Consider the following 16,949-nt stretch of genomic DNA (forward strand, 5'->3'; position numbering starts at 1 on the left):
AAATGACATACGTATTTAGAAAGTTGGCTGACAAAATAGCATGTCTAGGAATTTCTGTGCAATGTGAAAAACAAGATTCTGACAGACGTTTTATATTTTTAGGGAGACTAAAGCTTCAGGTTAAAACCCATAAAATCATGCATGTTGGAGAGTAGATACAGAAAATACTTTTCAAGTGGAAGCTTTTAAATTAATTGGACAAAAAGCAGCAGTCATCGTAAAAAGAGGTATTTAGGAATGAAATCAGAGTCCCCCAATCCCCCCCAACCCAACCCCAGCTCAACCAACCTAAACCCAATTGCTGTCAGCAGAGCACAAATAGCAGCTTATTAGTATGTCAGCATATTTTTAGTTGCATCATTGTCCAGAGACTTTTCTGTAAAAAGTTCCTTGCACATCTCAGTTGTAAATGATATTTTTGTTGCTGTTCCTTATGTATGGAGCCATTGAGTCATGCCATATATGTGCATTCTATGATTCAAAAGATGGAGAGCAGTCAGCATCATGGAGCATGTGCTGCTTTCTGTTTTGAAAGATACGAGTCTGATAATTTTTAAAGATGTGTATATTGGCTGTGTTCATCTTTTCCTGTCATTTATAATTCATTTAAAATGCCTATTTCATAAAATTTAGGTTTTAGGAGTTAAAAGCATAGAAAGGTGGTGTATGCCATGGCTTCAAATCTATGCTTATACACACCATTTGGATTGATTGTCTATTGTTTTTATTATCTGTTTTGGTTCTAATTCTACCTTCATCTCTTTTCTCTGTAGTTTTTAAAGATACGTTATTTTTGTTTCTGAAGTATAATGAAAGAAAAGCCACTTTTCTGTGTTACAAAAACCCCTGTAATTTCTTTTTCTTTGAAATCTTCCCCTCTGACAATGCCTCACAACTACATGATCAACCTGAAGAAGTCAATACCATTCCTGTTGGCAGGTTGCAGTGTAGGGCAATTCATCATTTCCCTGAAAACTTCTTAAATTCAGCCAGCCTCCTGAAATTCAATCTCATTCCGCGTGTTCTTCCTGATTATGAATCTGATTTCAGGGGAGGAAATGTTGTTGTTCTCTTTCACTGTGCAGAGGAACTGCTAACCTCTGGAATAAAACACAGTGGAGGCAACAACTAAGGCATTCTGCGAGTCTGAGAACAAAGTTTCAAAATGGGACGTGAGTACCTTCCCATCAAATTAAAATGCTTGAACTAGCCAAAAGCTCCGGACTGTAGGTAGATTTTATGCTTTCCTGAAGTATGGGATTCTGGAGTGATGAGGTGATAAAAATACTGCAAAACATAGTAAATACTTTGCCTGCCTTCATTGTGTGTTAATGTGTGAATATTCCTAATAAGCTCTTGTGTAATCCCCTGCTATTCCATTTTTTTTAACACATATTGGGGATCTTGAGCATTTGCAGTGAAGCTTACAGGAGACGTAGCAATAAGCAAAAACTTCCCTTTGCATTGACAGAATGACAAATTGGGAGGGCATTTTGGGAGGAGGGGAGAGAATGAGGTGGTCCCTTACAGCAGCGAGTGGAAAAACCTCACTTCCAACCACTAATTTCTTCTATCCAAGTGTATCAAAAGGCTTTCTAAGTGTTGACCTTAGCCCTTGCTGCTAAAAGCCTTGTGCTATTCTATGATATAATAAGAAACTGAGACAGGGAAATCAAGTGATTGCATCACCATCTCCTTTACAGTCTCGGCCTAATTCAAAACAAAGCTGAGACCTTCCAACTCACAGCTCTGTGTGATGCCAAGGCAACGAAAACATTTGACAGCTTTGATCCCTCCCTTTTTGTTGCAATATAATCTCAATGTATGCCTATGCAAAGGATATACCTTCACACAAAACTGTTACGCTTCCACAGTTCTTTCTGCAGAACTGCCCCCTCCTTGCAGAGTCGCTGTAGGGTTACGTATGAGGTTGTATCCGTTCACTCATCGCTTGCTACCTTTGTCCTCTCCATGAGTAGCTCTTCTTTTTACCAAGATAGAGTAACTCGTTGCCTCTTCTCAGATCTCTCCATTGGCTGCTGGTTGTTGTTCAGACTTTTGATGGTTTGGTTTGCAGATAAGCATTTGTAAGCACCATCCCTGCCTGACCACAGTGTAGATTTCTAGTCCTTCTCCTCCTGCCCCAATGTAATTTGCTACTCAAAAAACACCGCGACCAACAAAATTCAGTACTGTATTTTGTAGTCCTCCTTCATGGTTGCATACACATGTGTACTTAGATACTTACTTCACAGTGCTCCTTGGAGTGTTGTACTATTTGAAAGACACCCGACTTTAGTGGAACAAACCAAGAAAATTGAAGCATTAGCTTTTGATGCTTGTTGTAAACTGTCCATGTGTATAAGTGAGTAGTTTTAGTGCCATAAGGTGATGCTTTCTGAGTGTGCTCAGGCTTTGTGTAACACAAGAGGGGTGCTTATTCCTCTCAACTAAGAAACGCAAAGAGAATTTGCAGAGAAATGCTGGGTTAATGTTTCCCATCATTGTTGCATGCAGTTCTTGTTAGCACTAATAGAATTTATGAACTCTTAGCAAGAGGGTAACAGAACACTTAAGTGCATTTTTTTGTCTTCGGAATTCAGAGAAACTATTCATAAAGACTGTGATGCGTAGAACTTTATTTCAGGAGAACAGAAAAGTCTGCAACCACCTTTTTTGAACAGCAGGCAGCAGAAATCAGTGTTGGCTCTCAGACTTTGTCCTTTTGATTTTTTTCATGCATTAGATAAGCTTGTTGTCTTTGACTGCAAATGTGTTTGGTTTTTTTTTTAATAAAAAAAAGTAGGTTCAGGTTTCTCGTGTACGACACAAGTATGCTTAGTATGTTCTTGAATGTTTTTTGAGGCATTCAGTACATAGAGCACATGTGGTAGTGGTGGATTAGTTAAGCTTTTCTCTGGCACAATGCTGCCACTAGCAGTTTTTTTGTGGTATTACATGTGTTTTTAGTCAAAGGCTTCAAGAAGTGCATTTAATGGAAAGATTTTTATGTTGTTTATTAAGCAGAAAGGGTGGAAACTGCTGTAACAACTAGGCTGATGTGAACAGGAGAGATAAGAACTTTCTGGTCCAGTAACCTGTGATTTAATTTTTAAATGTAAATGTTTTAAGAGCAGTCTTAGAAGGGCCTAGAGAACTGTAGTCGAGAAAAAACAAACGGTGCTTGCAGTTGCCTCATTCCAAAAGAATGTTAATTTCCCCTAGGCCTTCCTCTGTTTCTTCAAGTGTTTTGGAGTAGTAGAAAGAATTGACTACCAAGGGTTTCAGAGATAAACCGAAGCAGAGAGTCTGTAATAACTTGATCTAAAAATTCTTTTTAAGTGGTGTTTATGCTTCAGTTTCCTTCTAAGAAGGAACAAACTGGTAGCTGGATTCTCAAATGAAAAAGGAGCGCTTGAGGAAGATGGTTTTGTCTAAGTTTTGCTGTTGGTTTTGTGAGGTACGTGAGCCTATAATTGTTGGGATTGAAGTGCAGCATCCTATTCCTTTGTGTGAAGGAGTGTAATAACTTCTACGATTACGTCTGAATCCATCTGTCCTTGGGGGAAAAAAAATCTGGTATCTCTTGGTTACAACGGTTAAGAATGGTTGCATTGAATTATGTTGCTATTGGTATTCTTTTTTCCGTGTTTGGCCGCAAATACTTTTTGTTTGTAGGAATTAGCAGACTAAGATCATGCTGCATGAGGCCTAAAATTCCAGTCCTTTTCTGATCCCTGCCTCTTCTTTTCTTGGGTTAGTTTTTTGTGAGTGAATAGATTAGTATTTGCCGGTCAGATATATAGAGAAACAACTGCATGATGATGCAGTAGGTTCTTGTTGCCTTTGCCTAGTTTGAAAGTCAATCGTTGCCCTTGTTTCATTGTCATAGAAATATGTTTTCCTCCCTTTTGGGTCTTACCTCAGGTTTTCTTCAGTGTGAAAACAAATTTTATACTTTAGAAGATTGTGTCAGATGTGGTCTGATTTCCTTTTTAGTAATGCCTTTAGACCTTCTTTTTCAGAGTAAACGGGACCACCTCCTTATGAATGTCAAATGGTACTATCGCCAGTCTGAAGTCCCAGATTCAGTCTATCAGCATTTGGTTCAGGACAGACACAATGAGAATGGTAAGTTAGGCTCTGTAGAGTAAGGCCTTCTTTACTTGTACTCTGAATTTTAAGTTTTAACAGTCCAGAAAGCAAGAACGCTTTTGCATAGGGATATGACGCAAGGACTGTTGATGAAAACAATATATTAGAAGATGGATGATAGTGTTTCTTACCTGCCTTGTTTGTTCTAACTAGTGTATGTCCTGTAACCATAGCTATAATCAGATGCATTTCAGGTATGGTTTAAATACTGTGCTGTATTATACTAATGCCTTAAGAGAGAGTAGAAAAGAAAAATAACATTGGATCCTTTGTAGGCCTTCTGGACAGCGTACTAATACCTAACTGGCTGAAGACCAAGTTGTCTGAAGAAATTGTGAATCTCTTCTATTTTTTGTGATTCTGCCATAGTGTCATGAGAACTACGTTTTTGCATTCACACTACCTTGCACGTATGAATACTCACTGTGATTAATATTGCAGTAAGTGATGTAACTGAAGCACTTGTAGCTGAGTTCCCCCTTTTCTCTTTGCAAAAACAAGTGTGATCTTGGGTTTAATAGAAGCAGAAGAAACTTTAGTACATATTCCAGTGTCATTTATCTCTTGCCTCTAGGGGAGGCATAACATTTGCTTCTATTCTTACCAGGAAATTTCCTTGAGGGAACTGTTAAAATTCTGAAGATACTCCAAGGTGAATTGTGATGATAAAAGTTCATGTTTGAAATATGGAACACAGCAACTTTTTGGTGCATGACAGTACAAAGTTGCGCATACATTCTCCTTTTTGCAGGCATTAAGGACGCTTTCCATGTGCTTTTAGCAAAAGCTGCACAAATCTAACATTTCTCTTACTAATTTATTTGAAACTTCTAACAATGGGATTATAGGCACAGTGTCAAAAAGTGAGCATTTTTGATAACATGGCTGCTTTTTTGTGTCACACTTGTGGATGTGGAGAAGTATTTTTGTCTGTTCTTCAAAGGTATTATAAAGAAGTCATGGAAAAAGTTGTCTTCCAGTTTTTTGTTAATACTGAGAATTTTCTGTATTTGAACATGAGTATCAATATTTATCTCAAAGCCAGAGCACTAAGCAGTTAGTACTGTCAAGATTTTGTTGAAGAATATGCAAACAACCAAAACCTTAACCCAGAAACCAAAAGTCAGTGATCAATTAATTTGCCTAGTTCCTTTCACCTAGGAGTGACCACTTCTAGTGGTCAGTGGGTAAGATGTGTCATCCAGTACCCCTAAAATCTGTTTCCGTTCAGCAGTTCTTTAGGTATGGCAAGGGAGAATTCACGTGTAAAAATGGGTATCATGTTATTTCCATACCTTACAGGCCATGTAAACAATCTGAATGTTTGTCACCTTAACACTGAGGAGTGTGTATCTAAGAAACATCCTCAAACTTTGACCTGTAAAAAAAAAAAACCAAAACCTGCAAAATGGCAATGGTAGATGCTTTCAGACTGCAGCTAATGTGTTGGTGGTTTTTTTGTTTGTGTTTTTGCTTTCTGGCAGACTCTGGACGAGAGCTTGTTATTACAGACCCAGTTATCAAGAATCGAGAGCTCTTCATTTCAGATTATGTTGACACTTACCACGCTGCTGCCCTCAGGTAAGTTACAGAGGATGTGGTGCCGTGTCTCAGAGGTGGATGAGAAAAACCTTATTGAGAAAGGTGCTTTTTCTGGTTTTGCGGGGGGGGATCATTAGCATACTGCTAATCATAGCTCATAGCACATATAGCTCATATGCTCATAGCATACTGTTCAGCTTTCTCCTCATCTCCTACAGTAATTAACTTGTGTTATCTGTTCTCATTCAAAAAGAAGCTGTAATTCTACAATCTCGTTTTAATCTCAGTTAATCAATGTTGCTCAGAAGACATTGTTTCCCATCATTGCCAGTTTAGGTTACTGCTAGTTCCCGAAAAAATACTACCCTTCCCTCCTCTGTGTTTGATTTCACTATTAACAATAGCGTCTCCTAGTAAAGTGACTGTTAGTATGTTGCCCTGATTAAATTGCGTTAAAGGCTTTTGCTCTGGGCACTTGTTATTGTTGCAGCTCAGCTAAGAGCTCCATTAAAAACTGGCTGTACAGACAGGAGGTAATGGACCCCTGTATTGTTTTCTGTACTATCTGCCCTTCCCTGGAGGTTGCTGCTCTCTTTACCCACTAAGTTTTTAACTTAAGTGGCCAACCTTTGACTAGGCTGAGGGGATACACTGTTACTTAAAAATGTTTTCAAATAGAAATAGCAAGGCATTATTTTTCAGCAGATTTTCAACATGCCAAACATGCATGGATATTGTCAAAATGCAAATTGAATAATCTCCCTGATAATAATGCTCAGATGGTGTTTCACTAGAACCATCTGGAGACATTTTTTGTTCAGAGTCACTTTGCTGAAGCCACTTACTTCAAGACAAACTAGCTGCAACTTCTGTTATAAGGGTGGGAAGAAGTCTTTGATTTACATTAGACTTTTTTATAAACTCTGAAAATTCCAGTGGTGTACTATAATCTCATGAAATTCCACAGTGCCTTTTCTGAGTTGCAGAAGGTCGCCTTCCAATTTTAAATCCGCATGCTTAGAAACAAGCTAGCGGGAGGTTGGTTGTCTTGATGGAACCAATCTTGGAAATCTGTCTGCTTAAACAGAGGGAAACTGAACTATGTTTATGGAATTTTCCCTGGGAGTATTTTAACTTCTCTTCTACATCCTTTCTGTTTTTTTCTTTAAAGAAAAGATAAAAATGGAATATATATGTATACCAAGCAAACTTGAAAAATAACTTTCTCTTCTCCCCTTCCAAAAAGAGTGGAGGCTGCTTGAAAGACCAAACTGATCACTTTCTCAACCTGTCTTGTGTTTCATCTGCCTTCTTTTTGTTTGGAAGTGCATACCATGGGCACCTTTTGGATCACTCTCTTGTTTCTCTTTGTTGGCATATGGTTTTGCTGTTGTTTTGTTGTGTTCTGGACTGTTTGTACTTTAGATACCATCTACAAGCCTGTAAGAATTATCAAAAGATGCTGATAATTGAGATAATATACTTTTGCAGGATAAAGATATTTTTGCTGATTCTTTTCTAGCAAATTGTGATTAATACACATCAGTAATTTTCAGTGTACAAGACAAACATAAGGGTAATTGCACATGGTGTTCTTACAGTTTGAGAACATAGAGTAGGCAGAATGTGTTGTGATGCATGAAGGGAGGGTTAACATGAAATTCTAATTTATTATAATATGAGATTACTTCTCTGCCCTCTGCAGGCAAATAGCTCTGGTCACACAATGAGTTGATGACAAACTGGGAAATAAAACCAGTGATTGTAACTACCAATCTTCTGCTCTAACCAGTGGAAAAATTTAACTAGAGGATACTTGTAGATCCCTGTGGAAGTGTGTAATAAAAGTTAGTCCTTTTTACCTATATGGTAAATCTTTGTGGGTAATACATAGTACTACTTGTCTGAAATGCTATGAACAAGATGTACTGCTTTCATGAATATAGATAATACAAGCTTATCTGGAAAATGCCTATTAACTGTCAGATGAATTATTGAAAGGAAACTAAATATTTTCCCCAAAATACTTCTGAATTCTGAATTTAATGTGAAATATCAAAACAAATACCCCTTCTCGTTTTCTTTCTTTCTAAGTGACTAAACTAGGAAACTATCTTCAGCCACCAGGGATAAAATAAGTATCAGTGAACAAGTTTGTCTTTCAGTATTTCTGTGTGATGTCTCAATTACGGACCTTGTTAATGTTCCATTACAACCTGGCATGACCTGTGCAAAATCCAGTGTTGCTTTGTCCTTTGCCAGAAGGGCAATTGACTGAGAATTAGGCAATCATAGGGACAATTATGCAGCCTCAGCTCACAGGATAGCTGTATTGATTTTGTCTTAGAACAGTCGGCAACTTTATTCATCCTTCATCCTTCTGGTGTGTTTTTTCCTCACCTGTAGTAGTTGATGTTGTGTATCGGAGAGCTCATGTTAGAAGGCATCGTTCTTAGTGGCTGTTGATTGGCAAGCTTTTTTGAAGTGCTTTACCATGAAAAGATTAGGAAGGGAAGCAAGCTTAGCATTTCAACTTTCTAGTGCGGTTGTTTCAAGTAGGCAGTGCTTTTAAGCTCTGCTGAGAAGACTAGGCAAACAGATCCAGTGTTATTACAGGCAAAATAATTATTCATCTTGGTGTACTGGTGGCAATAGCACTTGTCATTCAATTTTAACCAAGACGGGCAAACCTTTTTACAATGTTAAATAAGCCCCATAGCAGCTTATTTATAATAGCAAATACTATTCAGTAAATACCAGCGAAAAGAGATGCTACCTGTATTAGTACTAGAAAGCTTGACATACTGAAAAAGAGCAAAATCTTGTGCTTTGCTTATTGCATTGAATCAGGTTTAGATAAAAAGCACTAACTCTTTGGCTGTCTGGCCCACTTGTCTCTGCCCGCTTCTGATCCGATTTACTTGGTGGCAGTAAACTGCAATGCATTGAATGACAAAACATGAGCAGCTGTGGAACATTAAAAGTCCAACAAACCCTTGCGGAAATGAGATGCAACTTCTTACAGCGAGTCTTTATGCTCATCCTTAAGGATAATGACTTTATCACCAAACTATATTAAAAAAAAAATATTAACAATCTGTTGTAGAACAAGCTAATAAATCCTCTTTCATCTTTTTTCTTTTTCTTTTTTAAATGTCTGTGTTTTACTCTTTTATGTATGAAAGTAGAAGGAAGAAACTTTTGTGTGTTTGGAATTTGCATTGTTAGGATTGCAGTCTTGCTAAAAACAGCGTAGATTTGCTTTTTATTTGGAAGTGTTATTAAACTGAAGTTTTATTTAGCTTTCTAAATAAAAAGCTGACTTCTCAAATAATATGAATAGTAGAATTTTTGAAGCTTCCTTAAAGATGTAAGTGCAATAGGACTTCAAAAGCTTTGAAAAGAAGACATTTTCAGGATTGTATTTCTAGGGTAGATACTGTTCGTTAGTCTGATTAAATTTGGGCTCTCGGGACTGTGTGCTGGCTGAATGAGAATTAATGAATGTTTGTAGAACACCATCTGAGACATTGTAACTGAATTTTCTTCCCTTTCCACCGTGGGAAGAATCTGCATGGTTATTTGTTTCAACAGGCTTATATTGATGAAGTTTTAGATATTTATGAGAACACAAGGATTTCTGTGGCTTATACACAGATTGCAGTGGCACTTAATTAAAATAGCTGTTATTCAAGGTAGAATTCTAATACCATTTTCCCTCTTTCTTTCAGAGGGAAGTGTAATATCTCCCATTTCTCTGACATATTTGCTGCTAGAGAGTTTAAAGCCCGAGTGGATTCATTTTTCTACATACTGGGCTATAATCCAGAGACAAGGTAAGTGAAGTGACTTTTAAAGGCAAGCTTTACCACTGATCTGAGCCTGTAGCAACAGGAAAACTACTCAAGGGAAGAAAAGTTAAAATCAAGTATGATGCTGATAGGAAGGTGGAGTGGAAGAAAATGCGAGGGAGAAGCTACCTCTTCCTGCTGAGTGTATGTATAGGAGGAAAATTAACAGTAGATAACAAAATTGTGCAGTGAGTCACGATAGCCGGTCGCATCTCTGGGTAAATAACATACTGCTTCAAAACAGGTTTTTAGAACTGTGAAATTTTTTTTAAAGGTTGCAAACATTAGCAGGAATTCTTAGCTGTCTCATTGGCTAATTGCACACCCCTGAAAATACTTTAAAAAATACATTCACATCTTCTAGTAAGGAACGTTGAAATTCATACACTTTTAAGAAATCAGATAGAAAGTTTTTAAGTGTGGGAATTCATGCTTTCATGTGTAAACACTCATATAGGGTCCCATATCAACAATTCCTAGTTTAGGCTTCACTGGCCTGGAGCAAATTAGAGATACAGAAAGAACTTTTTTTGGGAATTAATACGTATTTGAAGAAGGCATGTTCAGCATGCTCTTTCATTTCACAGTTCTTTCAATCTGCCTGGGAGTTGTCCAACCCATCTTTGTCAGCTGTGTTTGGAAAGCATAGCTGCTACTGGACTGTACCTTTGTTATTTTTCAGGTCCAAACCCTAACTCTTATTTTTTCATTTATGTAGTTTTGTAAACACAGAGAATGCCTTACAAATACCAGCCTTAAAGAGTTTGTTGTCTAGAGGCGTATTTCTTTGAGCACTTGAGTAAAAGAATAATGCGTGACAGGGCTCAGCAAGGTCTCTGCTGACTGAAAGTTATTGTTTCTTTCAATGCAGAAAACATAATTAGCTTGTGGACCTTGATTTCTAGATATTGTTGAGAAAAGTATTATTTTAAGTGGGGATTAGATAGGCATATAAATAATTAAATATTTGAATTGTTACATTGTAGATTTACTGTTTTTAATGCAGATACGAATCTTTGTGCTTCAGGGCGTAGCCAACCACTAACTGCTTGCAGTTAGGAAGAAACTCCCTGTGTGGGCCTATTACTAAGTAATCGCCCATTTATGAGGCTTCCTGTACCTTACCCTGAAGTGTCTCCAACTGTCCGTATGTCTGGGACAGGGTACTGGACTAGGTAAACTCCCTTAATCGATTCAGTTTACATTCATACCTGGTGTTGTCAGTGTAAGTCCCTAGGAGGCAATCTTGCTAGTGTATGGTGCTGAGCTCTGGGAAAAGGGCATTAAATCCTATAATATTTTAAAATACAGTATGTTAAAATGTTTTTGTAACATCATTTGTGTATTTTTTTGGAGCAGTCTGACAAGGCGAGGCATTTATGAAGTTTGTCATGATACACCTCTCCGATATTCAGCATCATGCTTGACCCCGATATTTAACTTTGTCACTTTTCTTCAATGCAGTTTTGAGGTTGTGAATGCTAAATGAACTATTTGTATCAGTGTTCAAGTTCTGTGTTTAATGGATTATTTCTCTTATGAAATGCCATTTATGTGAGTTGTCGGTGTAGTTTTAAACCCACTTTCTGTGTAGAAGTAGCTGTTAATTCTTCCAGCTATTAGAAAATGACTGAGCCTGAAAAGATCAATGAAATGACAAAGCATAGCACTTAGTGATCAGCTAATTACTCAGACTAACCAGCTCTCAAAATGTAGGTTTTTCTTCATTTGGTTGCAGCCAGGGTTTTTTTTAATTCTAGCTCTTCAAGTCTGTGTTTTGTCTTGGAATGGGGGGAGGTTTAGAAAAAGGAGCTGAGTCTAGGTTGCTTGATTATTTTTGACCTGTGCATTTGCTACTGCTTTGCAATGCATGCTTCTTTGAATACCTAATTCTAGATTCATTTTGCTTTTGGAAGTAAAATAATTTGTAACATTCCAGGATAACCTGTTGGTGGTCTATCTATAAAAACAAAACTTTGTCTTGAACTTGACGTCCTTTTCTAGTGTAGTGTTTTGTTTCACGTTGAAAGGGTGGCATATGTTCATGGTAGCTTGAAGTAATAGTATGTTCAAGATAAGGTTCTGAAATCTGCAATGTGACCCCCTCGATTGACTTGTGGAAGTGTGTGATAGGATACATTCTTAGACCAAACATGCTTGAGCTGTGGATTGCATCTACAAAGATACATTTCTGTTTGAGTGATTCTGTGTTCAGCATAAGATGTTCATATAGTTTTCCAGGACTCTGAAATGCAGCTCAGTGTGTTGGGAATCTGACTATTTTCTACAGTTTCATGTGTTCTATTTGCAAAACAACCTGCAAAAATCCCAGACCCCCAAAAACATCCAAAACACTGGTGTGGTGGATGTGTAATAAGAGGCCCTTTTGTTCTTGGAGCACACAGTGCTAAAGGAAAGTATGCTTTGTCCTTTCTTTTCTATTTGAAAGCTTGCTGACTATAGGTCTAGCTTGGGAAATACCAACCGTGATCCTGTTGTCGATCATTCTGCGGTCTGGAAGTGGTAAACCTGTGCGTTTTGGGATAACTTTTTTCTTTACAGTATATATCAAGCTGTTGGTTGTTTTTTTTTCTACAGAGTTTGGTAAAAGATCACACGCTATGTTTCAGTAATTTTCACATCAGTGAGAAAAATCTGATTGTGGAATAAAAACCGAAACTAATATTAAAGCTAGAGGCTGGGTGTTACCACCTTGAATAGAGTGTTAATCAAGCTAGTAAGTAGACCTGAAATATGTTCCTGGCTCTCAAGTGTGTGGAATACATCCACTAAGCTTGTATAGCCAGCTGAGAAAGAAAATTCACTTTATGCTAAGTACTTTAAAATAATTAATTTCATGTCTTTTCAGAGAAGGGACTGCCCTGACACTGACTAATTCCACTATCATGGAATCCCACTCAAACTTTTGGGCTCCCCAAATGGCCAGATGAGACCAATGCTTTATCAAAGAAGAAATGTTAGGTGCATTGTGTATGCCCTGAAATTGGTTTAGAAGCATTTCAAAGTGTATAGAGTAGCAGTCAAGAAGCATTAATGGACAAACAGACCTGGTGTACCACTTCAGAAAATCAGTAATTGCACCAGCTTGAGTTAAGCTGTTGATTTTGGTATTTGAGTCAGAAATCAGCTCTGCCTGTTAAAAAGAAATCTGCAGCAAGGCTTGGGAATGCTGTTGAACATGCCGCTTGACCTCAGACAGCTGTTTTTCACCAGCTCACATCTTACCACTTGTTTCCTGCAACTCTAGTTCTTACCCTATCTGTAGTATAGTGCCAGATGTAGCTGATTCTGGCAAGAACTTCTTCCAGTCCTTCCTTTTGTACTCTGACATCCTGTATGGACTTATAGAAACAACACTGAACTATCTTACTCGAGGCTGCAGGCATGCCAAATGCCAGTATTGTTACTGGCCTGTTTTTGTAGTGTACTGGCATGTACTAGGCAATCAGTTCTTTGATCTCAGGAGTAAATAAATACATTATGAAGTGTTGTCTGACACAGACATCTGTAAATGTACATAGATTTAAATGTTACTGAATTTTTACTTGGAACTATGAGTAATCGGATATTATTCTACAAACAGTTTTCATGACCGTGAATCAAAATTACTCTTCAACAACACTGTTTTGCATTGTAGAACAAAATAACTCCAAACAGTCAAGGCACAGGTGAATTTTCTGAATAGATGTTTTGGGAAGACCAGGGTCTTCTCTGTGTTTTTATTCCACAACATTTGCTTTTTCTTCATTTTTAATCTTTTTCTTCTGAAGTGCTCTTGTTTGGTAATACCGTGAGCTAAATGAGTATTGGTGTGTCTCTGAGAGAAGTGTTCCCAAGAGTGAAATTGAAGGTGACTTGCTAGTTCTTTTTCTTGTCCTCCATGGCTTCCTATTTTGTGTTGTCTAGAAGGGGATTTCTGTTGAAAGTCTGAATCATGAGCCTGTTCCCCCCCCTGCCCCTGCAGTGGAAAGCATAGTGGGTGGAATACAAGTTTCAGGTCTAGAAACAGATAAGGGGTAGTATAAAGATATATTCTTAAGAAGTCAAGAAGCCAGTGTGGAGTTGTGTATAAGTAGGATTTTCAAAGCTTCCTCTTAATGTTGCCCCTCTTTAGAAAAAATTGTAGTTGAATGATAGATTAACATCTACAGCCAAAATGCAAACAGAGGCTGAAGAGGACTGCAGAGCTCTGTTTTGCTATTTTGATCCTTTTGCCTGGTTAATTTTTAGCAGTCAGAATATTTTGATTCTATGCATGTAATAGTGCCTAGGGCAGTGATAGAGGGTGAAACGATCATAAAGGTTTTTAAATGTATTCATCCTTATGTCTCAAACCAGAGCCTTAAAATGAGTTGTTACTGTGCTTACACTTAGTAGACCACTATGACACTTTGTGGCGTACTTTGTTTAAATCAGACAATTCCTACACAGTATTGCAAGTCCAATTTTTTTTTTTTAAATAGGTTTAGCAATTTTAAATACAACCAGGAATCCTCCTGATCAGGGAAATTGGGGACTGTTTGTATGACATGCCCATGTGATGTGAAACAGATGGCTTCTGTATGTCTTACTAAATTACAGCGAAGTTTTGTCTCACTCTTGTCTAATATTCCTGGGAAGGAATTATGGAAGATGCTGAGCACCCTCACTTCATGTCACTAGGTATTGTCATGCATTGAAGTGCCTCGCAGTTGATTCCTTTTAAACAAGCAGACCAAAAAAACCCTCTCAAAAACTGTATTTAGACAAGTGGATGTATAACTTCCTTGGGTTGTTCTTTCTAGCTGATATCACACTTATTAATATAATTTGGACTACATTATTTCTATGTGCCCATATCTCAATTTATCTCTGAACTGGAGGGTAGCATAAAAGCTGAGAACTTTTTCTCAAGTTCACGTTGTGAACTTGAGGGGAAAAAACCCAATCCAGAACAACAGCAACAAAAAATCCGGAAATGCATTTCAGCTGTAGTTGAAATGAAGACTGGATACGTTTGGCCTTGTAAGTGTTCTTATTTAAATTGGTCAGCTGGTAAAGACTGTGCAAAATATCTGGAGTAGTTATCTTTTTCTAGTCTGTAGTCTGGGAAAAAAGACAGTCTTGTTCTGCATGTGTTGCCTCCTGTAATATTTTTATAACAGAAGTGAGCTGATAGAATGTTATGGTGGGTTGGTCTCTTTTTTTTTTTTTTTAAAGCAGTTTATAAAAAGTTATTGTGTTTCTGGAAGTTTTAAACACAGTGTAGTATAGCTTAGTATTTTTAAAAAACCCAGGAACTTTTATCATGGTTGGTTGTGTTCATTTTTAAATTTTTATTTTTTAATTTTTTCTACAAGTGTGAGCCAAGCCCCTCTATCTGTATCTTAGGGAATGGCTCCTGAATGAGCTTGGTAGCATCAGATAGTTTCAGCAGAGCCATGGTAGCTGAAATGTTCAAGTTACTGAATGTTTGAATTATTATTGCAGGTGCCTTGAAGAAGCCAGGCTATGTTGGTGAAGGTTCCCAAGAAGGGGGTGGGAGGTAACATAATACAGGCAACAAGAAAGGTGTATCCACCTACGTTGTAATAAAATTTTCTCACTGGATTATTGTAAGAGAGAAAATTTGGGATTGTTCTGTGGTCTGATCTGTTTTGCTTCATCTGTTTCTGTCTTTAAAACTCAAAATTTGAGAAACTTTTTTATCCTTCTCTAGCCTCGCAGTAAATTCAGGCATCTCAGGTGCTCTAAACTGGAGGCAGGTATACTAATTAAAGCATGTTATGCTGTAGTGGGAAGGGATATTCCCTTCATGGGTAATAATTGGTAGCTAAGAGTTTTTTTGAAAATTACATTAATAAACAGGAACGCCAAAAATCAAGGATGATGAAGGAGGTTCAAACAGTGAGTCAGGTCTGGCTCCTCTTGGGTTCACCTTGGGTTCACATGTGCTTGTAAATGGCAATGGCATTGTTGCTGAGAATTCATATTCTTTAAATGTTCTCCTATATTGCATTATTGACAGGTAGAATAGAAGTATTATGTGAATCAGCTTGCTGCTTCGTTTCCTAACAAATGGATTGTATATTAAAATGTGACGCTTCTGTCATTTGCATCTGTGAAAACCTCTAAGCCTTTTAATCAACGTAACTTTTTAAAAAGCTAATCACAAACCACGAAAAAAAAAAGCTTTTATGAGCCTTTTTTTTTTTTTTTTAAATCGACGTGTATTTCACTTGGAGAAGATATAAGAAGTGCTGGAACGCAGATATCCAGACTTTGAATTGCTCTGCTCTCAAGCGTTGGCTGTATCAGATCCCCTAGCTAAGGCCCCACTTCCCTGCACACTAGCTTGGTATGCAGAAGCTGCAGAGTCTGTTCAGTGTGCTTTATTTACGGAAACAGCAGGGTTGAGATTGATTGCGTTGTAAGACAGTGTGTGGATGAGGGAGGGTCACAGCACATGCTCAGTCCTGTCAGTCCGAGGGCGAAGTTTCTGCGTTCTGCGTGCAGGCTTAGGTCATAGCACAAGCTCAGTGAAAGCTCTCTGAGGTCTCTCAGACTGCATGTGCCTCCATTTTGAGTTGGTAGAGTGGAAAAGGCAGAGTTTTAGCTGTTAAGTAGAGGGTTCAGGAATACATCTAAACCCACAACAGCCTGTCATAGTCATGGATGATCCATTCAGCCCCTGCAGGTAGGCTACATCACTCTGGCCTCCCCTAAAGAATGATGATTTTTGCTGTTATTTGTGACTTCTGAAATGTTTATGAAATCATTTCATTACTATTGCATGTTCCTCAGAACCTTGTAATCACATCAGCTTTGCTGTGCAGCTGTTTGTATGGTGCATGAGGGCACTGAGCAGGGAATCTGCTGCCTAAGGGGTGCATGTAGCAAAACGTTGAAGCTGCGTGGGCTTATTTTTTTTTTTTTTTTCCCCTCGTGGTGCAGTTTTAATTTCAGTTGCGCTGCCTGCATGCCAACCTTATGGCAGGTCTGTAGGGAGCTGCAGAGGCACTCCGCAGGATGCAGTGTTACTGAAGTGGCTATTAGGAAATGTTTGGGCCTGCAGCAGACTGTTTAGATAATGTTACGGGGAGGGTCGTAGATCAGCAGCCATTGGTTGCTCTGAGGATGGGTGGTTCTCGGTTTGATTGAGGGGCAGTGATCCTGCTGATACTTCCTCAAGTATTAAGGGGGAAAAAAAGAAAGTAGCCGGCATGGTTCTGTTGCTTGTCAGTCACATGCGAATAACACGCATCTAAAAATGCAGCAATATTGTCTTACGCATTGAGAAGCTTGTCACATGGCAGCTGTGTGAGCAATACCCACATCGGTTTTATCGGGCTAGCAAAGCACTTAAATTTTTAGACTGATCTGAATAAAATAGAGGACTTG

At 38.1% G+C, this 16,949-nt stretch overlaps 1 protein-coding gene across 5 annotated transcripts in view; it reads left to right on the top strand.

The window, feature by feature from the left end:
* The window catches only part of RERE (arginine-glutamic acid dipeptide repeats), a 256,830-nt gene that overhangs the window by 125,757 nt on the left and 114,124 nt on the right, over positions 1-16,949 (top strand). For 4 of the 5 annotated variants that reach the window (XM_076356292.1, XM_076356295.1, XM_076356294.1 and 1 more), the window contains exons 4-6: positions 4,026-4,131; positions 5,640-5,736; positions 9,429-9,533. In XM_076356292.1, the coding sequence (XP_076212407.1) occupies positions 4,026-4,131; positions 5,640-5,736; positions 9,429-9,533 (308 nt within the window). Of the gene's footprint in view, positions 1-4,025; positions 4,132-5,639; positions 5,737-9,428; positions 9,534-16,101; positions 16,246-16,949 lie in introns of those variants that run through there. The other variant, XM_076356296.1, reaches the window with a different exon arrangement.

Source organism: Aptenodytes patagonicus, chromosome 19 (assembly GCF_965638725.1).
Source record: "Aptenodytes patagonicus chromosome 19, bAptPat1.pri.cur, whole genome shotgun sequence".
Taxonomy (NCBI): Eukaryota; Metazoa; Chordata; class Aves; order Sphenisciformes; family Spheniscidae; genus Aptenodytes; species Aptenodytes patagonicus.